Source organism: Balaenoptera physalus, assembly GCF_965194825.1.
Source record: "Balaenoptera physalus genome assembly, chromosome: 2".
Taxonomy (NCBI): domain Eukaryota; kingdom Metazoa; phylum Chordata; class Mammalia; order Artiodactyla; family Balaenopteridae; genus Balaenoptera; species Balaenoptera physalus.
Window position 1 is genome coordinate 73,588,659 of NC_138883.1, and position 14,644 is coordinate 73,603,302.

The 14,644-nt window shown below is 57.6% G+C and overlaps 1 protein-coding gene across 1 annotated transcript; it reads right to left on the reverse strand.

The window, feature by feature from the left end:
• Positions 1-1,320: 1,320 nt before the first annotated feature.
• NFATC4 (nuclear factor of activated T cells 4) lies at positions 1,321-10,888 on the reverse strand. Its single transcript, XM_082449985.1, has 10 exons — positions 10,207-10,888; positions 8,014-9,109; positions 6,506-6,668; positions 5,710-5,909; positions 5,244-5,416; positions 4,625-4,765; positions 3,667-3,722; positions 3,260-3,386; positions 2,485-3,066; positions 1,321-1,741 (listed from the first exon to the last, which is right to left on the reverse strand). Exons 1-10 carry the CDS (start codon positions 10,304-10,306, stop codon positions 1,674-1,676), a joined length of 2,706 nt encoding a protein of 901 aa, XP_082306111.1. The 5' UTR covers positions 10,307-10,888; the 3' UTR covers positions 1,321-1,673.
• Positions 10,889-14,644: the final 3,756 nt, after the last annotated feature.

Below are 14,644 nucleotides of genomic sequence, written 5' to 3' on the forward strand. Positions count from 1 at the left end.
TGGCAATGAATGAGTGGCAGTGCTATGGCAGAGAGTGAAACGGTCTGCCCTGGGAGGCAGCGAGTCCCCATCACTATAGCTTTTCATTCACAGAGGCTGACTCGCCGCCTGTCAGAGATCTTGGAGGGGGAGCTGAAGGGTGCTGGCCAGGACACGTGTGCCCTGGGTCCCTCCTGCTGTGGGTGATGACTCTAGTCCTGCTGGAGGGTACCTTTGAGAAGCAGCCATGGCCCAGTGAGCCAATCACCTGATATCAGTCTGGTTCGCAGTAGTTTGTGTTCAGGAAGATAAAGGAAATTCATTGCAAAGCAGCAGTGACAAGACCAGGGGTCATCCTGGTTCTCCTGTCCTCCATTCCAGAGCCAGCTTCTGTCACACCCACAGCAGAACACATGGGCACTTGCCAGGCCTGCCTAGATGCACTGGACATACCAGCCTTGAGGTGAGGCAAGTCTCCCAAGTACTAACACCCGGAATATCTTTGGGGTATGGCCCCCTGCAGCTGGGCCAGTGGTACTCAGTGCCTGCTGTATGCCAGGCTCTCCCCAACCCACTGGGGACTTGGCCCCCTAGGCTGTCAAGACATGGGGCAAACCAGGTTTCCAGGCCGGGCCTGTCAGTGGTGATATGTGGGTATACCTGTGGGAAAGGCCGGAGCTCAGGCAATGTCAGGGCATCTGGGGAGCTGCTTGGCTTCCTGCAGTCTACCTCTGAAACATAGATCTTTCCGGAATGTCTTCACAGACCCCAAAGGTTGGAGAATCCAGAGTGTGGATGGACCCATGCCAGCCCTCCCTCATCTCCTACCCTGCTCCAGGGAGATAAGCTTCAGGGGCCTGACCTCCACGGGTTAGGATATTTGAGGGTGGGCTGGGGGCAGGAGCCCAGGAGTGCAGCGTTCAACCTGCTATTGATTAGCTGTGTGACATAGGGCAAGCCCTTTTCCCTCTCTGAGACACAGAGTCCTCCTTTGTAAATGAGGGAGAGGGACTAGACTGGTGTTTCCTGACCTTGGCCATGAATCAGAATCATCTCGGTGGTGGCAAGAGAAAGTAACTTGAAAATACACAGATTTTCCCAAAGCTCCTAAAGGAATCTGAATCCCCAGGGAGGAGAGGTCTACAAACCCTGGCTCCCGACCTCACCCCAGTTAGGGAGCCTCTGGGACCCTCCAAACCCTCCCCACCCCCTTGCACTGATACTCTTTGGGATGCAATCTTCCCAGCCACATCCCATCCCTTTCCAGGTTCTAAGCCTCCTCTGGCCAGGGCTAGAGTAAGCTGCCCCATCTCTCTCTCCAAAGAGTTTTGGAGCCTGAAACACTAGTCAGCGAGCAGTTTATTACCCATCACCCTGTCCCAGCCTCCCAGCACCGTGGTCTGTACACAGTCTAGACGCGGCCTTCACTCCGGCAGTCCTCCAGTCCTCACTCCCAGTCCCCACCCAGGGTCCACCCCCATCCCAGTCCTCCACACTTTCCCGCCCCCAGCCCTCCAAGGCAGCACCAGGCCCCGGGGGCCACACCTCAGCCAGGGGAGGGAAGGGAGGGCAGGGGAGGGGAGGCAAGAAACTGGGGAAAGAGGAACCAGATTGGCCCCCAAGCCTCTGGAACCGCCATCCCAGGATGAAGGGAAAGTGGGCAGGGCAGGGGGGAGCGGGGGCCAGGCGATGGTTCAGGCGGGAGGCTCTTCTCCAGGAGGTGCAGGGAAGCCACTCAGGTCTCGGCCAATGATCTCACTCACTGTAAAGGAGGGGCAGTTGAGAGACTGGGCAAGGGGCAGGTCGCCTCCTTTTCCAGAGACCCCCAATCCATTCCAGGCAGGCCTCCGTCTAGGATGCCTCCAGGCTCCTCCTGCACTGGCTTCTCTACCACTGGGCCTCAGTTTCCCCACTGTGTCCTGACACCTGCTCTCAATCAAATCTTGCTGAACTCCATCCACGTGGGTTCTCAGGCCCCCGTGCAGCCCCTTCCTGCTGGCTTGGCCTGCAGCGTCAGGGCAATCGCTGTCAGCAGGGCCGGAGGTGGGTGTAGCCAGTGGGAGGAAAGAGAGGCGAAATAGGAAGGCTCCTCATCACCAATCCAGACCACTGTCACCAGGTTGAGGGGGAAGCTGAGGCAAGGGAAAACGTGCTTGACTGGGGCACCAGCAAGCCTCTGCCCCCCTCTGAAATTCACTGCCTGAATCTGCAAATTGAGGGAGCTAGATTGAATGATCTTGCACGTACTTCTAGCCCTGAGGTTTTGTGATCTGGGGCCAAGGGCCGAGGCAGGAGAAAGCTTAGGCAGGTACTCCGTGCCCCCTTCAGAATTCAACTGGATTCAACTGGCCACACGCACCAAGCCCTGGCCTCCTTAGGCCCTCCAACTGGCCCTGAGGGACCACGGAGGCCCAACCTCTGGGAAGCCAAGCTCCAGCCCTCAGCAAACATGCAGAGCAATCTCTTGCACACACTCACACTCGCAGCGCCTGGTCCCACACCCACCTTCCTCCAGCGTGATACCCTGGATAGGGACACTGTCTCGGAAGCCGCTGCCGTAGCCACCCCTGGATTTCTCCTGCTCCGGAGCCCCCTCCCCAGGGCCATAGCTTGGCCCTACCTCATTGTATCCCTCAGCAGGTGGGGGGTGAACACTGCTCTGGGGAGTGAAGGGGCCTTCAAGTGGTGGGGATGAAGGCAGTGGAGGCCGGAAGGGGGCTGGAGGAGGGAACGGCAGCCCCAGGGGAAAGGGGGAGCCCCGTCCTCCATAGGGGTCACTAGGGAAGGGCCGGGGAAGGAATGAGACTGGAGGTGGGCGGGCACAACCTGTGGTACCCCCAGTCTCAGGGAACATCCGCGGGCCAGGTCTGTAGGATGGTGGGGGCCCCGTCTGGGGGTACAGAGGGGGCGTGCCATAGCTGAAGCCTTCTGACAGGTAAGGAGTTTCATAAGCAGGGTCTTCATGGGGATAGGAGGGGTAGGGGGGCCTGGGTGGTGAGAAGTCCATGTCAGAGCCAAAATGGGGGCCCGATGCTGAAGGGAAGCCCCGGAGAGATGCGTCTGGTAGAGGCTCTTCCTTGAAGATCACTGGGCGGATGGGAAGGAGGAGGACACGCTGGTGAGAGGGCTGGCAGTCTCCCCGCCGCACACTCTCCAACCATCTCTTCATCCCTAGGTCTCATCCCTCCCTTGATCCCTCACCATGGGGCACTGCATCCCTGTGCCCCTGCGTCGGTCCCCACATCCGCATCCCCCCACCATGGGCTGTTCCAGAGCGCACCAGGCAGGAACTTGAAACTCTGGGTAGGACTGCGCTTCCTCCGCCCGTTGGAGACGTAAAAGTAGACCTGGACTGGCCGGGACACCCGCTTGTTGCTGTACTCAGGGATGGTCAGGGTCAGCGTCACCTGGGGGAGAGCAGAGGATGAGGCAGGGAGCCCTCAGGGATCTAAGCTCAGCCCAGCCCTTCCCAGTACCCTAACTCCACCTCCTGGCTTTTTCCATTTACAAAGGAGCAAAGTTCATTCCCTAGAGGTGTCCCTGCTTCCAGAGTGGCCAGGTTGCCTCCTCTAGAAAAGAACAGGTAGCTTCTGGAGTCCACTCTCAAGCGCAAGGGAGCCGGCTGAGAATTTCCTGACTTCTCCCACCCCGCCCCCACCCCCGGGGGGACCCTAGTAACACAGGTACCTCATTGCTCTGCGACCGGTTCACTGTGGCCTCCTCCTCCCATTGCAGCTTTCCATCTGTGCAGGAAGAACAGGGAGCTCCAGCCCAGCCGCACGGCCCCTACCCCTTGCCCCGTGCCCAGGCCTCTGCCATTTCCCCTCCTGCTGGAGCCAAGGCCAGACTCAGAAGATCCTGACAAGGCCTAGCTCACAGAGCAGCCCACTGCATGTTTACTCAACCGAACAGAACAGGCAGGGTTTAAAACTGTCTCCAAGATCTAGAGCCACAAGCTGAGGCCAAGAGAAATGGCAGGGCCAGTCCAGGGACCAGAAACAACTCTTGAGCCCTCTCACCCAACTGTAAACATCCCCTCCCATGACAGAGCTGGAAAGAAGTTCAAGGGTCGGAAAGGGTCTCAGCTTGAAGGGAGGCTATGAGACCCCAAGTCTCATGACCTAGAACCTCTGACTCTGCTCTGATATGGTCCTAGGGCGCTAAACTCGAGGATGGGGCTGGGGCTTTGGGTGGCAGGGTTGGGGAGAGCAGAGGTCTCAGGTTGGTGAGTATACCTGGGCCCCTCAGTCTTCCCTTCTCCACCCCGGCAGCTCTATTCTAGGGCACCTCACAGCCTCCTGTAATCAGAGCTGTGCTGCCAGCCCCATAACTCAGGAGGGGCTCAGGGTCCAGCTGTGAGGGTATAGGTCACCTCTTCCCTTCTCATCTTCCCCAGCCACATGGGGGTAAATTAGCTCAAAGCTGACTCCTCAATAAAAGAATGCGTATTTCTTACATTTATTTGCCATCCTGAGCGTTTCAGATGCCTAGAGTACGCATGGGAAGGAGACAGTATAACAGGACGGGCAGTCTATCTGCCCCATTTTACAGATAAGAAAATTGAGGCTCAACTTGCTAGTTTAGAGACACCCTCTCGTTCCAAGCTCGTCCTGCCTGCCCTCCCCCCCTCCCCACAGATACTTACCAGGGCCCCTCTCGATGAACACCACCTTGGAGTCTGGCAGGAAGTTGGAGCCGGTCAGCACTAGTTCCTCCCCTCCCGTCACGGAGCAGGCACTGGGGCTGTAGGCCTCCACCTGGGGCAGCTCCTGAGCTGAGCGCTGGGCTGCAGAGCAGTGCAGGAAAGGCCTGGCTGGCTGGTATGGAGAGGACAGCCTCCTGTGCCCCAACCCTCCCTAGAATAACTGTCACAGGGCCCTGGAGGAGCCCTCCTCAGAAGCAGACACGCAAGAAAAACAATGGTCTCCCTGGGGTCACACAGACCATGTAAGGAACCACTCCTGGGCAGAAAGAGAGAGATGAACAGGGTAGGCCTTAGAGCTATGCAAACAAATACACGGGGGATACCCAGGGGCAGATGGAGGACAGGGTTGCTCTGGTCCAACCCAGAGGCACAATCTGCAGCAGGGGCAAAGTGGAACACTTCCCCCAGCCCATCCATGATAGAAATAAGGGCTGGGTCCGTTACAGGTGTCCCCAGGACCAGCAGGGCACCGCACATTCTGCAGAGGAGATGGGCAGACAGACACACAGACAAGAAGTTAGCCAGAGACAGAGAGATGCTACAGGGCTTCTTTGCTCACAGCACTCGATGGGCACCGATGCTGTCTGCACCGAGATGACCTTCCCGCTGCCTTGGGGCACGTGTACCCTGAATACCAGCCGCACGCGTGTGTTCTTGCGCCCGATGTCCGTCTCACCCTTCCGCAGCTCAATGTCTGAATTCCGAAGCTTCAGGATTCCGGCGCAGTCAATGCTGAAGCCAAAGAATGGAAGGCAAGCCCTCCCAGCTGATGCCAGAATCACCCTCCATCCAAAGCCCTAAATGACCTTCTCTGGGAGACTACGGGGGGCTATCTGAACCCAGAGGAGGCCTCTCCAGACTGCTCCCCAGCCCCAAAGTCCTCTTTAGATGGTGAGAACACCTGACACCTCCTAGGGATGATGTCTAACTCTTCTGGGGAGAGGAAGAGTGGACCTAGCTTAGACCCCATGGAAAAGCCTAGTCCTCAAGCCCGAAGAATAAAGAGAAGTGGAGTGGGAACCTACTTGGCTGCCATGTTGTTCTCAGGAAGCAGGGTCATCTCCAACACCTTGGTACCACTGACTACAGCTTCGTAGCTGGCCGTGGCCACCATCTTGCCCGTGATACGGTGCACCTGATAGAAGGCGTGAGGTCGCAGGTTCCTCTCATCTGCGGTGCCGATGAACATCTGTAGGGTCAGTGGCTTCTCACTGTAGCCTAGGAGCTGGCAGAGGGAGGCAAAGGCCACCCAATTGAAATCCCCACTGTCCCATCCTTCATCCATCCCTAAGTTTTCAGTCCACCCCTGGAGAGGAGCGAAAGATAAAGGATATCCTGGAAGGGATTTCCAGGGGGGATTGGGCACTAGTTTCTCCACCAGTTGTGTCGAAAACGTGGCCTGGAGTTCACAGTGTTATTCTTGGAATGAGGCCCAAACTGGGCTGGGCAAAGGGGAAAATCTTCCAAGGGAGACTGGCCCAACTCAACAGAGACAACCTAACTCCCAGTGAACTTTGGCCTCAGCCTGACCCCTCCCCCACATCTGGCAGGCCACCATTTTCCAGAGCAGACATAAGGCTGGTGTCCCATGGGATGAGTGGAGCGCGGGTGGAGGGACAGACGAGTAGAAAGTACATCCGGGTCCTTGAAGTGCACCCTTCCTCCCCCAACACCAGTCCCTCCCCCAGGCCGCCTGCAGGGTCATTGCTGAGAGGGAGTGTGGGAAAGGGCAGTGCCATGGGTCTGCACAGCTGGAGCCCATGTGCAGGGATCTGGGACTGGAGAGGAGAGAGGCTACCAGGCCTGGCTTCTGCCCCTTACCTTGACGATGGGGTGACCACCAGGGGCAGCTTTGACAGCTCCCCGGCTGCCCTCTGTCTCATAGTGGGCCCGGTGGTGGGCTCTGGGCTGCACCTCGATCCTCAGCTCCAGCTGCTCATACTGGCTGGGCAGAGGCCAGTCCAGCGGGGGGAGGGCAGAGGTCCTGGACAGAGACAGAGAGAAGAGCACTGATCACCCGCAGCCTCACACCCCAGTCAGGGCAGCCCTGGGTCCCAGCTCCCCAGGATGTGAGGGAGGAAGCGGCGGTGGGTATGGGAGAAAGAAAATTATAGCCGAAGTAAAACAGTCCACAAGTCCAGAAGCAGGGGAGATGGGGGACAGACCCCTCAGAGCCCCTTGAGATGAGGGTATGTAAATGGGCACCAGGACTGAGACTCCCTTCTTCCCAGCTCTGAACACAGGGTCTGGATACAGAGGAACCCCAAGCCCAGTTTAACCCCCAGGCCTGGATAGAAAGAGTCAAGTAAAGAAGCACAACTTCAGGGACTTCCCTGGTGGTCCAGTGGTTAGGACTCTGCCGTTCCACTGCAGGGGTCATGGGTTTGATCCCTGGTCGGGGAACTAAGATCCCACATTTAAAAAAAAAAAAGAAAGAAGAAGCATAACTTCAGACCAGAAAAGGTCTCAGAAATTAACCCCTTTGCTAATTTGTTAAGCCCAAATAAAGAAACTGAGGGTAGAACGTAGAGGGCTAAGCAAGCCAGCAACTGACAGAGCCGGGACTGAGCACATCCGTTCCCAGGCCAGCGCCCTTTCCACTAGCTGGGGCTGGACAGGTGGGTTCCAGAGAGCTGGGGGTTACAGATCTGCAACTTTCCTGTAGTAAGCACCCAGATACCCTAGGCCAGGGAGTCTCAACCGGTAATTGCCCCCAGGTGATGCTTGGCAATGTCTGGAAACAACTAAGGGAAACTTTTCTGGATGGAGCCAGCTTGATCTGACATCCAAGGTTTAGGATTATTGAAATGGACAAGGTTCTTTGAGGGTGAAAGGTGTAGAAAAACAGCAAGAACTGCTTGGTTTAATATGAATTCTTTGACTTGCAAATACATGCTACTTTATTCAAATTTAGCAGGTATACTTTTAAGCCACAAGTCAGGCCCTAGAAATTCAGTTAGAGAAGGGAGACTTCCTGCCGCCCATTGTAGGGCTGAAATCCAGCCCATGTTCCAGCACAGAGCTGGGGGTGGAGGACACCCTAGAGGAATTCCTCCTTTACCCACATGGTCCTTCTGGGGCTGGAGGGGCTTTTTCTAATTGATCCACAGGGAGTGACTGTCCTTTTGCAAGTCATCTGTCCAAAGGGGGTGCGTTTTTAAAATTCTCCCTAAAACTGAGTAGTTTGCCAGCAGCCAAGCTGGTAGCAGATTCTCTTTTGAAATGCCAAGGACACAGAACTAGGACCTTTTTTCAAACCCATCCCTTGACCCTCCTGCTCCCTGGGTGAGATGACTGGAGACAGCAGTGGTGTCAGACACGACCCTCACCTGAAGATGGGGCTGTGTCCCCCAATCCGGGCCTTGGACCAAGCCAGTGGGGAAGGCACCGCCAGGTAGTCCATGCCGGCCACCTCCTTCCGAGGCCCCCCGGGAGGAGCCCCGGCCTCCTCGACTCCTGAAGGCAGCTTCCCATTGCACGGGGCAGGCTCCTCAGACCGAGGCAGGGCCACCGCCTGCTCGCTGGAAGTCCTCCGGGTCTTCTGGGGGATGCTCTCGGCTGGTGGGGCCCCCGCATAGTCAAAGGGGCCAGGGGAGCCAGGGTCCCGGACCAGAGGCAATGGGGGCGGTGGAGGTGGCTCAGGCCCCTCCTCCCCTAGGCTGCCTCGGCGGGACAGAGCTGGGGAGGCCGAAGATGGGGTTCCCGAGCTGGAATAGCGCCGCTTGCCACATGGAGAGGCGGGTCGTGGGGAAGCTGGGGTGGGCCCAGGAGCGCTGAGGAGTAGCCAGCTATCCTCTGGACCCCGGCCTCCAGGGCTCGGACCATACAGGCTCCAGGGGTCATCGGGGGTCCATGGCCTAGGGGAGGCCCGGGGTGAGGGCAGTGGGGAGCCCAGGCCAAAGCGGGAGGCCGCCTCATTTAGCTCAGACTCCACCTCGTCACAGGCTGCATACAAGGCTGCCTCGTCGGAGGCATCTGAGAAGAAGCTCCAGGAAGACAGGCTGCTGCTGCCAGGGCTCGGGCTGAAGAAGGGGCCCCCGCCCTGGCCCCCTGCCTCTCGGTAGCCTCCAAAGCCTTCCGGTGGGGGGTAATCCCTGGGGGAGCCTTCCCCCCAGGCATCTGGGTTGTCCTCCAGCGCAGCTGGCGGGTCAGGAGTGGGAGAGATAGAGGTGATGCGGATGCTGGGACACTCAAGAACACGGCCTCCCCCAGCCCCCCCGGAGCCCCCTCCCGGCCCCCCCAGCCTCACTGACCGGGCTGGCTGGCTCTCCCAAGTGCCAGGTGAGGGGGCCGGGCGGGGTGGTGGGGAGTGCATGCCAGGCCGAGGGGGTGGAGGCCGGGGAATGCCAATAGGGGCAGCGCCATAGGGAGGGGGCTCCCCCAGGCCCAGACGGCAGCATGGTGGGGTGTCCTCTGAGTCCAGTTCTGTCAAAATGGGAAGGGAAGGAGACAGAGAGAGGGATGTCACAGGAAATGGGGAGAGAGAGAAGCAGGTGAGATGTCTAGGTTCCTTGAGCGGGCAGCCTCCAAAGGCTGGTATGCTGCCCCCTCCTCAGCAAAGAGAGGTCTCGGAGATGCCCTTCAGAGCCACAAAGACAAAAGCAAAGTTGGCCTTGGGAAGGTGGAGGAGATGGAGCCAGACGTGTCAGGTCTTTTCCTACTCAGAGAACCTCACACTCTGAGCTCCTGGCCCTGGGACCTGGGGTACCAGACGGGGCGGGTCTCAAGGTAAGGGAGGCGGGTCGAGAGGGGCTGGAGCTGGGCCCGGAGGCGTGTTTAAGGAAGCATTGGGCTGAGCTGGGGGCGACTCACACATGAACCCAATTAGCAGCGGTTCCCAAACCCCCAAACGGCGCTGGCAGGAGCCCCAGTTGCCATCGCAACGGTGGCCAGGGGAAGGGGGGCTCCAGGGCTGTGATGACAAGGGAAGGTGGCTCCTCCCTCACTCCCCCCAATCTGGGGGCGGGGGTGCAGCGGAGGGGTGCCGCGCGCCGGCCGGGCGAGGGAGGGGGTGGCGCGGGCTGCGCGTATTCCGTGCGAGCGGCGGCCGCCGCCCCCGGCTCAATCCCCGCCATCTGCCTCTCATTGCGGCCAGACGGGGGAGGGGGAGGGGCGCCCCGGCTGGGCCTGAGAGCGCCCCCAGCCCCTGGCGTCCCGTCTGCGGGCCCAGGGCTCGGTCCCCGAGGGGCAAGCTCCGGAGCCCAATCTCCCCTTTCCCTGGCAGAGCCCGGGGCTCTCGGGACCGCTGTTCCCTCCCGCCCCGCATCCCAGTGACAGCCCAGCCGAGAGGCGGCGCGCAGCCAACGGCACCCCCCCACCCCCACCCCAGTCACGACCTAAAAAGGAAAAAGTGGTGCCGGGTCCCCAGCCTCACCTCCGCAGACCCCCGAGCCCCGCACCTCCCCTCAACCTCTGAGCCCCTCATTTCACACCCCAGGCTCTCTGCCCGAAAGTCCCCAGACTCAAGATCCCTGCGCCCTTCCCTCACGGACCCCAAGACCCCTTCCCAGCCCCGCACTGACCTTCCCCCGACCCCCCCGCGCCCAGCGGGGGGGCCTCCTTTTCCTCCCCGAACACCAGCTTAAATTCCAGCTCCTCATCCTCGCAGCTTGCTGCCCCCATGGATCCGGCCAGAGCCCCCAGGTCCCGGTCTGGGTGGGAGGGGGGATCTCAGGAGGCTGCAGTATCTTGACCCGTGGCTCCCTCCCTCCCTTCTCTGAGACGCCCCCTCCTCCGCCGCTGCCGCCTCCCTCCGGACGCCCCCTCGTTATTATAGAAACTTTTCCAAACTTTTTTCCCCAAACTTCTTCAAAGTGCCCCCCCAGCCTGTTTCTGATTGGCTGCCCGGGATGCTCCAGCCCCTCCTCCAGGGATGAGATGGGAAAACCACGCGCCCCTTGTCCCCCCCCCTTACTCCCTCCCTCCCTCCCTCCCTCCCTCCCTTCCTCCCTCCCTCTCTCTCTCTCTCCTCTCTCCAGTCCCTCCCCCTCAAAAAAAAATAAAAAAATAAAAAACTGAATTGGAAAACGGTCTCTCAAGCGTGGTAGGACCATAATGATGCCTATTGGCCCGCAGTTGTGACAATCATTTCCCCGCACGGAGCACTACCACCGCAATCCCCAACTTAGTCTAAGTTCAGGGGCTCCGGGTCCGAGCGCCTTAAAGGGGACACATCCTGGGCCCACAGTGTAGAGGGCCCATGGAAGACACTTTCTGAAGAACTGTGCAGCCAGCAACTAGCAAGGAAGGACCATCTCTCCTCCCCTTTTCCTCCAAGCCTAAGGCCAGCCAGGCTCTGGGGTGCAGAATGGCTCCAGGCTGCTCTGAAGAGGAGAAGGCCATTCCTTTGAAGACCCTAGCCTAAGGCCGCTCTGCCTAGGCCTTCTGGAAGCTTTTGACCTGCCGAATCGGGCCCTCCACCGGTCATCTCTCCCCCTCCCCCCAAAATGAAGACCATTTAGTGGTCTTGGGTCACTGTTCAAAGGTCCACGGCTTCTGATGGGCGAGGATCCAGGCCGGACTTTACCGCTGCCCTAGTCTCAGCCGCCCAGAGGGGCCATTAATTAGCCCCTTAGGGAAGTCGGCTCCCTCCTCCCTAGAACCGTAGGCTGGAATGAATCTCGGATCCGATGGCAACCCGCTCCAGCTCTCCTGATAATCCTGACCAGGTTTACCAGAGCCCCGCAGCCCAGCGACCTTGTGGGCCCCAGGGTTGGACACCTGTCACCTGGGCGGGAGGAGGAAGGAAGACTCGGACTGGAGTTTCTAGGAAGGGCAGGCATGGTGGGGCCCTGTCGTGTGAGAGGGATTTAGATCGAGATTAGTTACTTGGACGCCGGACTGGGGTGGGGGGCGGGAGGTGGGAGGTGGGAGGCGGGTACCATTCCCCGTAGCAGACCGTAGGCTACAAACCTGTCTAACAAGCCGCAGCTATCTTTAATCTAAATCCCTCCGGCTCAGGGCCGCGCCCCCAGCGGCGCCCCAGCCCCGCATCTAAAGGGTTAAGCGACGGCCCTCGGGTCAGACGTTTACAAACACTCCGCAGCCGGGGTGGGACCGCGCCCGTTACTCTAATGAGAAACAGGCTCGGCGGGGCCGGGAAAGAGGGGAGGGCTGGCCCGGCCCGGCCGGCCCGAGCTCCGCTGTGGCCGATGCAGCTCCCCTCCCTTCCCTCCCTTCCCTCCCGTCCTTCCTCTGGCCCGCCCTGGGGACCCCCCCAGCCCCGGGGGACACCAGTGACGTGCGGAGCTGCGCCGGCGGCGAGCCCAGGGCCCAGACGCCGGAGGGGCGGGGAGAAGAAGCCAGGCGGGCGGGGAGGGAAGAATGTTCCGAGGCCAAGCGGGGAGGCGGCCTAGTTTGGTTTTTTTTTTTTTTCTTTTCTTTTTTTTCCCCTTCGGTTGGTCTCCTCAGGTTACATTTCCCTTCCAGCTTCATCTCGGAAATAAAGGAAGGAGAGACCCACGGGGAGGGAGAGCGAGGAACATCCTGAAACGTCCGGCCAGCCTCCACCTAAGAGGCGGGCAGAGGAACGTGGGAAGCGGAGGCGAGAAGGGCAGGGGTAGAGACCTCGACCCCGCTCCAGCCCCTGATCCCACACACGCCGCCCCCGCCCTGCCCGCCTCCGCAGCACAAGCAGACGTGCACATTCTTTTCAAATGTCATATTTCCTTTGATCCTGGGCAGCGTTTCTCCATGTGTCTGGCTCAGCTCCTGCCCAGCCTGCCGCTCCCCCCTCTCACCCCACTTTGTGTATTTTCCTGGAGGTCCCTCCCCCTCCTCCCAGCATCTGGAAGGCCCTGAAGGCTGGCGTTGGCGCACATTCCCCTGGCGACTCTGGCCTCGCCTTCCAGTGACTCAATTTCCCCTCTGCCGGTGGGGGCCGGGGGGTGCGGGCGGAGAAAAGAGTTGTTGAGCGTAAATGTGGTATGAACGAGCTTGCAGGCTGCTCAGAGCGCCAAGCTTCCCTCGGTGGGGAGTGGAAGGGGGATCCCCTCGACTCTGAAAACCCTCGGATCTGTCTCGGCTGCAGCAGAGGGACGGAATTTATGACTTCTGCACGTCCTGCCAGAGGAAGAGTGGCTAGTTCTAGGTTTAGGTTGCCCTACACATCTGCCCCCTGGCGACCGCAAAGACTCAGCCGCCCTCCCTCCCGCAGGTCCGATTTCTCGCCCGTCAGGCCTTTGTCCTCGCTCGGCTGCCCCCTAGCGCACACACCTGAACACAGCTCCGCTTTCTCACCTTGGGTTCGTGGAGCGCTTTGACTTGTGCTCTCCACTTTCATAAGCATGATTCAACGCCTTGGAGGTGGACTTTCTTTTTATTTCTTTTTTTTTTTCTTTTCAGTTACACAAAATACAGTCTCCTTGTAAACTATTCAAGCCATACAAAAATATATAGTAAGCTTCGATTGCTACTCCGCCATTTTGTACAAATTTGTTAACCTATATATGTACACATGCCTGCTCTTTCTGTGTACTTCAGACCATGCTGCAAGCATATTTCTTGACTTGCTTTTTGGTTTTTTTCTCAGTTAACAAATGGCTTGGAGAGCTTTTCCTGTCAATACATGTGCATCTGAAACTAGTAATAAAAGCGTCCATCTCTTTGTTTGAGGTTAGTGACAGAGCTAGGTCTGGAACCCAGGTGTCCTGGGTCCTTGTCCAGTGCTAATTCCACTATACCACATTATACGTAGGAATCTGTTTTAGGGTGGGCTTTCCCCAAAAAATCAGAGCCTGAAAAAAGAATGAGATGCAGGTAGTTTATTGCGGAGAGCAATCACAAGGGACAGAAGTGGGGGACTGGGAAGAGTGAAATGGGAAAGAAGGAAAGCCATCCAAGGGTGTGATGTGGAGCTGGTTACCACCCTGAGCAACTGGAACATTGTCCCCCTGGGCACCTTCTGTGGAGCCATACAGAATGTGATTCAAGAGATGGGATATTTATCCACTTGCCCTCACCCCCAATTGTCAAAAGTTGCCCCTTGAGTGTTAATTCCCTCACTCTTCCAGTTTTACACAAGGGTCAGAAAACGGTAGGTGTCCCACAAAGCTGCAGCAAAAAAGCCCCTGGGCAAGAGGCAAAAAAGATAGGAGCTGTGCCTGTGAGTAGGTACTGTCAGGTGACATGGGCAAGCAGTTGGTTGCCACAGTAATAGCTGGAGTAAAAAGATGGATGGACAGTAAGTGAGGCAATTAAGATGTGTCCTATACAACAGGGATCCCCACCCCCCCAGTACCAGTCCTTGGCCTGTTAGGAACCGGGCCGCACAACAGGTGAGCGGCAGGTGAGCGTGCATAGCTTCATCTGTATTTACAGCGGCTTCCACATTGCCGCCTGAGCTCCGCCTCCTGTCAGCATTACAGTGAGTTGTATAATTATTTCATTATATATTACAATGTAATAATCATAGAAATAAAGGGCACAATAAATGTAATGCGCTTGAATCATCCGAAACCATCACCCACCCCCCCACCCACCCACCCATCGCGTCCAAGGAAAAATTGTCTTCCATGAAACCGGTCCCTGGTGCCAAAAAGGTTGGGAACCGCTGCTATACAAGATCACTCAGTCAAACAAAAAATATGTATTGAGGAACCTCTATGTTCAGAGGCATTTCTAGGCATTGGGTACCTATATTTATAAACCACACTCCCAAGAATTGCCAGTTATTATCAGGCTGGAAATCCATTTTGTATTTGACATCTCCCTCTTCCTTGCCCCCTAACTGTACAGAACTGTTTTATTCATAGAGTATCTATTTACCTATGTATCTATCTATCTATCTATCTATATCTATATCTATATCTATCTACCTATCTATCTCCTTCCTTTGCATTCCCTTCATTGCCATACCAGTTTAGACCTTGATTTTTTCTTAGACTCTCAATAACAGTATCTAACACCAATGGCATACTTTACACATTTGACAACTGAAGCATATCATTTTTAAACCCTTCT